Raw genomic sequence first — 9,162 nt, forward strand, 5'->3', positions numbered from 1 at the left:
TCTGAAATAAATTTTTTTCACTTATAATATAACATGTGTAAATCGACACGTGTTTTTACCGACGTTGATCATGATATAAATTATATAAAATAATCGTTCCTGCACACATTTTCAGTTAAAAAAAGAATGCATTTTAATCGGCGAAAGAAATTGACCTTGTTGTGAATACAATTCATTTTTTGACTTTTTCAGGTTTTTGTGCTACTTTTTTTTTTGGTCAAATATTTTGCAAAATTATTTTTTTTTCACTCTGAACTAATCCAAGTAGAAGTTTCTGGATTACAAACATATGATTATTAATTCATCCATGTGCAGAATTCCTGAAAATAAAACCAAGAATCCAACGACAAAATTTGGACAACCGCCATAAAATGTCCCTTTTGAAATTTGAAAGAAGATGACAATTTTTTCCTAAAAAAATATTTTTTGGACAAAAATAAAAAAGAGGAAAGAAAAATGAGAAACTCACCAAATTTGATTCTTGGGTGTCAGGAAGAGAGCCTCGTGGTTTTGTTGCTAATCCTGCCTGCTCGGGGATTTTGCTTATCTTACTTATTTTTTTTTGCCCTGATAAGTGTGCTGTATAAAGGCCTAAACATTGGTGATTATTTTTTACAAATGTTTTTTTATTGTGATTTGTTAATAGTAAAAATGGAAGAAAGAAATAAAAAAGAGAAGGAAGGGCATTTGGTTCATTGCCTTCTCATTTTTCCAAATTTGATCATTGGATTCTTGGTTTTACTTTAAGGAATTCTGCACATTAATTTGATTGATGGGCGTTAAATAGGATTTTAAATTTAATTTTAATCTTACTTAATTTTCCTTAATCTTAATTCATCAATTTCACACACACATACACATACGTCCTAAATTACCTTGACTTAAATGGAACACAACATTCGCTTGCTTCGAACGTAAATATTCAGGGCCGTCTGAATCATTTCTTTTGGACTTGGACGCATGCTAACAGCCGATGCAACTAACGCTGCTATTTGTTACGCATGACTGAGCACCGTTTCTCTTTCGGTCCCCGTTAAAAATAATTGTTTAAACAATTGCCAAAAAGCATATATTCTTAAGTAATGGTAATGGAACATTCTTTTCTCTCACATTTTATGCAAATTCTATTAATTTCAATGAGCTAAGCATTGCTAATCCCAGAAAATGTATTTTCTTTATTAAGTTGTTTATAACATAAGCATTTTTTTAAGTATCGTAACCAGCTGGAAATTATTCCCATATTATTGCAACCTTGGTTTAAAACCTTCTTTGATCAATCTGAATGTCTTAAAAGAAATGGCACTAGGGAAAATTAAAAAAAATTTGTTTTTAAGTAAAAACTTTTTACAAAATTAAAAAAATAATCACACAAATCTTTTCAGAATTAAAAAATCTTTTGTTTCACAAAGGAAACGTTTAAATCGGACGAATAGTGTTGGCTAATAATTGATTTGTCCACGGGTACTTTTTGTGCCCCACTGTGCCTCAGTCCCCGCATCAAGAAAATGCCCAAGACTGAAATTTTAGGAATTACTTAAATGGGAGTTACTTAAATGATATTCCATAGGTAATTGAAACGTTTTATTTCGATCGCGTGGCCCGTGTCTTTGCACGCACAGCAGGGCCTTCGAACCCTTTCCCTGTGTGAAGAAAACCCAGGACATCCCCCTGATAAAACGGCACCACGCTGGGCTCTCGCCCTTGCTTTTCTATCTAAAAAACTGACTTTAAATATCGCAAAATGCACGAAGACAACAAGAAGCACATACTTCCTTCAAATTGTAAATTGTTACAGATAGTTTAACTATCTTCATTTTAAATCACTACATTATCTTCATTAGTGCTGAAGTTAGTTCGATCGTATATTTATTTACAAAAAAGGAACAATTATTTATATTTTGAAAATTTTCGACGGCAATCTGTTCAGAAATTTTTGAATTACCACCATGCATTTTTTCAGATTTTTCCTGTCATTTTTTCAATAAAAAACTATGCTTCAAAGTTCACTGACTTTAAAAGCTATCGAATTTCCTTACTTTTTATCAGATTTTCAGATCTGTAAGCTACAACAAATTTTTTGGAATATTACTTTTCGGCTCATTGACATACAACATTTGCACCTTTAAAAGGATTCCTCTTTTATGAAGCTACCATTTTTTCTTCACTTACTTTTTCAACGTCAAAGCCAGAGGACTCGAATTTTCTCGCCGATAGTAGGCCATAATTTTTCTTTCTTTTCTTCATAATTATTCTTAACACTTATTTTAGTCGTTCTTCAATCAAGTCCTTTGAATTATCTGTCCAAAAATTAACTTTTAATCACATTTTTATGCTTAAGTATTGAGTTAATTTTTGAAAACTAGACTTAGGGATCTTTTCACAATCAACGTAACGCGTTTTTCTTTTCTCCATATTGCTGTATCACTGTTCACTTCAAAGAAATTATATTGCCATCTCTACTTAAACAATAGAAAAACGCGTTACGTAGTTTGTGAATGATCCCTTATAAGAAAGTAAATGGACTAACAATAATTATTAATTAGATGAAGTAATTTACATTTTTTTAGCCTTATTGCACTTAAAAAGGTTTACAGTCGAAACAAAATCTTCGACAAGCGAAAGGTGTAGGAAAATAAAAAAGAATTCACTTGGAGAGTGATAAATTAGTCTGAAAGATTGCAAGATTTACAATTCTATTCAATCTTAGGTTATTATGGCAAAGTATTCGTAGCTATCACTTATGGTGCTTTTTAACATTTTTATCGGCTAAAAATGACAGTTATAAGGCTATCTTCCGTTTCGAGGATGTTTCAGATTTCGGTAAACAAAGAGCAATATTTTAATTAATTAAAAGATATGTCTTATCATTTTAGCTTCTTTGTGATACTTGGAAAGTTTGTAGAAGCATCTTATATTTTTACCTTAAGAAGAGAATTTTAAAATCTAGTTTCTAACTGTTCTAAATAATTTTTTTAATATTTAGGGCCCAAAGACCATTAAATTTCCCATTGATTTATTATAGAAAAAGTCAGCTTTTTGTAAATGAAACATTTGAACGCGATAATATGTTACACATAATTTCTTATATCAGTATATTGTTCAGAATCAATCAGAGAATAAGAATCAGTCATAAAGTTTAGGGGGGAATTGGTCCCGAAAGAAAACCCAATAAATGACATATTTGAATTTTACTTGATATAGCGTTTTATTAACGCTTTTTAACAGTTTTTTAACAAATAATTATCAATGGATGATTTAAGAATATCCAGTCTTCTGTTAACTAATTTAAAATTATTTAAGCAATGTTTATTTGTTTCAACATTTGTTTTTTTTTTAGGTAAGTCGTGAAATGAACTATTTTCTATAGACGTTATGAGTTCTTTAATCAATTAAATAATAAAATAATGTGTTCAAGTAATTTTACAATTATATTTATATTGTATTATACTTAAAAATTTTAAATTTTTTATTTGCGATTATTCTTAGAAAACAAAAGTATTACTTAAAAATATTAAATATGTCAAATATTTGTCGAGATAAAATTTTTCTCCTGCTTTTTTTAGCTAAACTATATATTTGAACAAACACCTATAATTTAGGAATTGTAAATTTGTGTAAACAAATTAATTTATTATTATCATTGATTAATTAAAATTGTTTAAGCAATTGAAAATTAATTAACAGATGACTGAGTATTCTTACATTACCGATGAATGATTATTGATGTCAATAAAATTTAAAAAGCCGTTACAAACCGCAATATCACGTAAAATTAAAATTTGTGACTTATAGGGTTTAATTCATTATTGATTTCTTGTTCTGTAACCCTAGTTTTAATTTAAAAACAATATTTAGGTCGATTTTGATACCTTCTTCTTTTGTCAACTCTAGGTAGAAAACTTTTAATAACTAAGTGAAGATTTGATTGACAGTTTAAGTTCAGATTTCAGTAAAGTCAGATCTATCTTGAAAAGTCTAAAATTGTTTATCAGGAATGATTGAATTTCAGAAGCAACAGAAACAAACAAATGTGCCTAACAGATCTCGACGAACTCCATTAAATGTGGTCGTAGAAAAAATTGGATCAAGTGCTGTTGTTCATGGAAATCTAGGGTTATATGTTTTCATATTTCTGATTATTTTTTAATACAAAATATTTGTTTACAGTTTCTTTACCAATAAGTTATTTTAAATCGTGTAAAATTAATTTAGATTATATTTATTCTTATTTTAACTTTAGAAAAGAGAGTCTGAAAGAACTGCTGATGTCGGAATTATCTTTGATATCCAAATATGAATCGCCTGAAACTAAAGATTCGACTTCTTCTTTAGAAAATACCTCGGAAAATACATTATTAACACAAGGATTTTCAGAAATTATTTCTAAAGCAGGTATAATGGTCTTTGCTTGATTTATGTAATTCAAATTAATTCCTCCTTATCATAATTTTCATGTAATTATTTTAGGCGATAAGAAAAATATTTCTGAGAAAAGTAAATCTGAAGAAGAAATGAGAGAATTAAATATTGGCAATGAAAGAAAAGCGGTAGAAAGTGATAAAGAAAAACAAGAAGTAAAGAGTATAAAGGACCCTATGAAATTTGACAAAATATCACAGGAAAAGGATAACAATATTACTAAAGAACTACAGAAAAGTCAAAAAGATATTTTTGAAAACGAAGTGACAAACAAAGAAGTGAAAGAAGATCAAGATATGAAAAATAAAACTAACGAAAATGAGAAAAAGGATCAAATAAATTCAAGTAATGAGGATTTTTCTATTCACGGAAAGGCGGGTAAAGTTATGAAAAAGGTCGATACTAAAAACGAAGATAAGGAAAAGGATTCTGGAAAGGAAATTACTGAAAATGAATTTGAAAAAGGGGATTATGATACAAAATTTCAGGATAAAGAAAAAGGAACCTTAAAATGTCAAAGTAATAAAGAAACAATTCGAAAAACGGAAAATATTTTACAAGATAAAAGAAAAAAGGAAGAAGCAGATGACACAGTGAAATATTTATTTCAGAAAAAAGATTCAAAGCTAAGGGGAAAAAAGTGTATGTCAAAAAGAGAAAAGAGAGAAAAGAGAAGAGCAATTATGAAGGATAAAAGTTCAAGATATTATGGTGATCTTGATGATGATAAGACGAAACAAATTGAAGAAATTTCAGACTTTGAAGATTTTGCAAACGATTCTGAAAAAAAAGAAAGAGGTAGCTGTTTTAGCAAAAGAAGTTCTGATATTCAAGATATTTTAGCACTTTCTTATGATGGCAAATGGCTGAGGCAGTATTTGAGAAAACCTTTGTTTTTGGCCATGAATGAAATCGTTAAGAAAAAGCCTAGAGATCCTGTAAATTATCTTGGATTTTGGCTTTTAAATTACAGAAAGGCACAGGAAAGCTTGAAAAGAAAAATGGACTTAGAAGAAGAATTGTTGTCGAAAAGGAATTAGTGGAATCTGGTAAAGTTCTATTTATATTTTATTTATTTATTATTAGTTATACATTCTTAGGATTAGCCAGCCTTCTACCAGCAATATTCATGGTTTTAGCCTTGAAAAAGAAAACCAAGAAAACTAACAATTTAACATTCTTACTAACACAGGCTAGATAGGATAGAGTATAGAAGAAATATTTGTTTCAGAAAGATCTGCAAAATCGCATGTGACCATTTTTTTACACGAATAATAGTTTTTTTTAAACGTTGAAAATGGCATTCAAAAATAAAGAATTCACATTTATGGCTAAAATTGCCTCTAAATATAATCCAAGATAATTTTAGATTATTTTAATGCGAAATATTCACTCTTTCACTATGGTATATTATAATTGGTTAAACAGTTGTATGATCAAGTTAAAGAAATGACGAAATTCATCATTGAAGAAAAGGAAAGCAAACATCAAGAAGGCGAGGAAAATATAGATGACTAGAATTTTTCGAATTACGGATTTAGATAAATGTGTTCAAATTAAAAATCTTTATTTGTAAAATATATTACTTTAAGTATTATATGAATGAGCACACTCAGATAGATAAATAATAAATGAATAAGATATTATGAATGTAGGTACCTATTATGTACATATTGCTACCAAGGTTATTTTAATTTTACACAATTTTTTATTTCAATAAATGGTAATTTTTTTTACATTGGTTTGCCGATTTATTATAAATCAATGAATTAAACTTTTTTAAAAAGTAGACAATTTGGTTCAGTAGCCAGTAATATTTTTGTATGTACTAATGATGCACTGAGTATATTTTGTTAAAAAAGTTCGCAAAAATCTCCTGATTATGAATATGATCGTTACTTTTTCGAAATCCTTCGTAACCATTTCTTAAACCATTTTTAAAACAATGACGTTAGGTTTAAAGAAAAAGTGTTCTAAAATTATATATGGAAAAGTCATTCGAAAAGAAAACAGGCTTTTTCAAATATTGTATACAACGTACCGCTTTCAAACTAGAGCTTTATAAAAAATTGAATTACCACTAAGATTGGCCTATTTGCAGGTAGTTATCACAGGATCTATTAGACCCAAAAATATCGAAAAGAAGCAATTAATTTTTTATTTTTTAACCACTATGCATTGAATATTGCACACATAGTTGTTCAAAAAGGTTGTTTTTTAAATTTGCACTTGAACAAAAGTTTTATTTCGATCGGATTTTTTTTTGTGCGGAGTACATGTCCCGAAAATCAATTTTTCATTTTTGAAAATTTTTAGTTTGATACGCACTGAGATGTCTATATGAAAATATGTCAATTTTAGCGCAAATTTAATTGTTTATAGAGCTATAACTTAAAAAACGGCTCGTTATATATAAAATTTGAAAAGTCATAGAAATTTGTTTTCATGTGCTTTCCAAACATAATTTTAAACACTTTTTTTTCCAAAACTAACGTCATTGTTTAAAAAAATGGTTTAAACTATTGTTGGTTCAGTTTTCGAAAAAGTACCCTTGATGTTCATAATTAGGGGAATCAATATAGAACTGAATATTATTCACTTCATCAACATTTTTACGTTAATTTTGACGATTAATGAACATTTTCTTGGTCATAGGGAAAAAACGAGATAGATTTGTTCTCATTTCTCTAAAATATTACCATCAGTCATCAAAATTAAGATAAAACATTGAAGATATTTTGATATCCGAATTTTTCAGCGAGTTTTAGGTTTTCGAATATTTGCGCTCTTCAGTGACGTTCGCTGTTCCGTCAGCCAATTACTGTCGACATTTAACAGCAGCAGCGACATCTACATTTATCATGGCCGCGTACGTGCCTATTCCCGCCAAAACTGTCTCGTGCAGTCTTGTTTTGGGAGTCTCGTGTTTTGTTGTATGTGCTGCAGTTTGTTTAAAGTGTTCTTGTTTTTGCTGTTTTAAAAAATAATTAGTTAGTAAAATGGATTTAGGCGACGTTCAACCAGGCCAAGTACGAGTGCGAGATGACATTGGAGTCCAGTGTCAAAAATTGTTCCAAGATTTTCTACAAGAGTAAGTGTATACAACATTATTTTCTGTATTCCGTTTCATTTTTTTTGTGTGATCAATATTTAATTCCCTCATTTTAGCAACTATTTTATTAATAAATTAATTAAAATCAGTATCTGTGCACTCTTTATATATCTGCTGACTTTTTAAGTACAAAACTCAGAAATTCAAATTTTCCAAGTTATCAAGATGAAGGTTATAAACCCTAACAAAGACTTTCTTGATTTATTGAATTTCACAAACCAGTTTTTATTCTTGATAACAATTTGTATTAAAAACTCTTTTAATCACGGTTGCGACATGACCGGTATACCGGGAACTTTATTGACCAGTAATTTAATTCTGCTCGTAGAAAAATGAAATTTTTCATTATTTTAATAACCTTGTTTAATTCAGAAAAGTGATATCTACTTTCTCTACCGTCACTGATTTGTGAGATTACGTCAGTTGACTAATAAGTCCAATTAAATCATAATTTATTATTGAATGTTTATTATTTTCGATTATAAGAAAAACCTTTTGCAATTTTTTCTCTGAATTTTTTTTTCGCAGACATAAGTTTGATAATAATCGAACAAAATTATTCAATATTCAATTATTCAATATTTGGTTGAAAATTAATCACTTTACTTGAAAAGTTAACTTATTCCAATTGAAAATTCCATATTTTTAGTTGAAAATTCATCTTTCTTGAAAATGAATTTTTTGAACTTAAAATTTACTTATTTAAGTTTTTGTTAACATTTATTTTTTTTAGTAAAATTTAATTATTTATTCTGATGAAAATTCAACGATTTCAGTTGAAGACTTATTGTTTTAGTTGAACACTCATCTTTCTAGTTAAAAATTTATCACTTTAGGCTTCAAATTGAACTACTTTCTTGAAAATCCGATATTTTTTGTTGAAAATTATTTTTTTTAACTAAAAGTTTAACAATTCTTTTTTTTTATTTTGTCATTTTTATTGCAAAATTTAGATATTTATTTGAAATCGTCCACCGAATCCCTACCCAGTTAATACAAACTCTGGTTTGCAGAAAGCAAAACTAAATACTCAGGAAACACAAATTTAATAAGAATCTAAATTAGGAACTCATTTCACTCGAAAATAAATCAAGTGGCAATTTTTTTGAATATGGTTGAAACATAAATACTGAAAAGATATTTAAAATAAAATAACACTTCCAGTCCTTTCAGCTTATAAAATTAAGATTATCAGGTATTCACATGATAAATTCAATTATGTTACTACAATCGTATAATGTCTTGCATTTATTTGTAGTAAATCATAAAAAATACATGTTCACGATTACAATTAGGTTCAAAGAAGAAGGCGAAATTAAGTACAAGAAGGCCGCCGCAGAGTTAGAAAGTCCAGAAAGAAGTACTTTGGAAGTCTCATTCGATGACATTGAAAGATACAATCAAGTGCTTTCAACTACTATAATTGAAGAATACTACAGGTGCGTAGAAAAAAATATCTTTACCTAAATGATACAAAATACTTTAAAATTCAAGCATCACTGGTATTGAAAAAAAGGAAACATCGAAAAAACCTTTTGTTATGACTTCATCCAATTATTTTATAAAAAATTGTACACAAATTGTGGTCATATTAATTTATTTTTATTATTATTTATTATTAATTTATTATT

General features: G+C 28.3%; 2 protein-coding genes across 4 annotated transcripts in view; both read left to right on the top strand.

Moving 5' to 3' along the window:
* Positions 1 to 3,719: 3,719 nt before the first annotated feature.
* On the top strand, positions 3,720 to 6,092 carry LOC117171514 (DNA ligase 1-like). Of its 3 annotated transcripts, none has more exons than XM_033358887.1 (5): positions 3,720 to 3,766; positions 3,892 to 4,113; positions 4,241 to 4,392; positions 4,468 to 5,468; positions 5,655 to 6,092. In XM_033358887.1, the coding sequence occupies exons 2-4, from the start codon at positions 3,995 to 3,997 to the stop codon at positions 5,457 to 5,459; spliced, it is 1,263 nt and encodes a 420-aa protein (XP_033214778.1). In that variant the 5' UTR covers positions 3,720 to 3,766; positions 3,892 to 3,994; the 3' UTR covers positions 5,460 to 5,468; positions 5,655 to 6,092. The 3 variants fall into 3 exon arrangements, with proteins under 3 accessions (XP_033214778.1, XP_033214779.1, XP_033214777.1); XM_033358888.1 differs by having other exon boundaries at positions 5,848 to 6,092; XM_033358886.1 differs by having other exon boundaries at positions 3,721 to 3,766; positions 5,651 to 6,092.
* A 1,326-nt stretch (positions 6,093 to 7,418) lies between these two features.
* Positions 7,419 to 9,162, top strand: part of LOC117171497 (DNA replication licensing factor Mcm6) — a 20,958-nt gene continuing 19,214 nt past the window's right edge. Inside the window, exons 1-2 of the mRNA XM_033358861.1 lie at positions 7,419 to 7,510; positions 8,827 to 8,970. Coding sequence (XP_033214752.1) covers positions 7,419 to 7,510; positions 8,827 to 8,970 — 236 coding nt within the window. The remainder of the gene's footprint in view (positions 7,511 to 8,826; positions 8,971 to 9,162) is intronic.

Source organism: Belonocnema kinseyi, chromosome 4, assembly GCF_010883055.1.
Source record: "Belonocnema kinseyi isolate 2016_QV_RU_SX_M_011 chromosome 4, B_treatae_v1, whole genome shotgun sequence".
NCBI classification, from domain to species: domain Eukaryota; kingdom Metazoa; phylum Arthropoda; class Insecta; order Hymenoptera; family Cynipidae; genus Belonocnema; species Belonocnema kinseyi.

What these genes read in the sequence shown, in the direction of transcription:
- LOC117171514 (XM_033358887.1), top strand. Translation starts at nt 3,995, where the DNA reads ATGATTGAATTTCAGAAGCAACAGAAACAAACAAATGTGCCTAACAGA. An exon ending in GTTGTTCATGGAAATCTAGG is followed by an intron (nt 4,114 to 4,240) that starts GTTATATGTTTT and finishes TTTTAACTTTAG; the next exon opens with AAAAGAGAGTCTGAAAGAAC. An exon ending in AGAAATTATTTCTAAAGCAG is followed by an intron (nt 4,393 to 4,467) that starts GTATAATGGTCT and finishes TAATTATTTTAG; the next exon opens with GCGATAAGAAAAATATTTCT.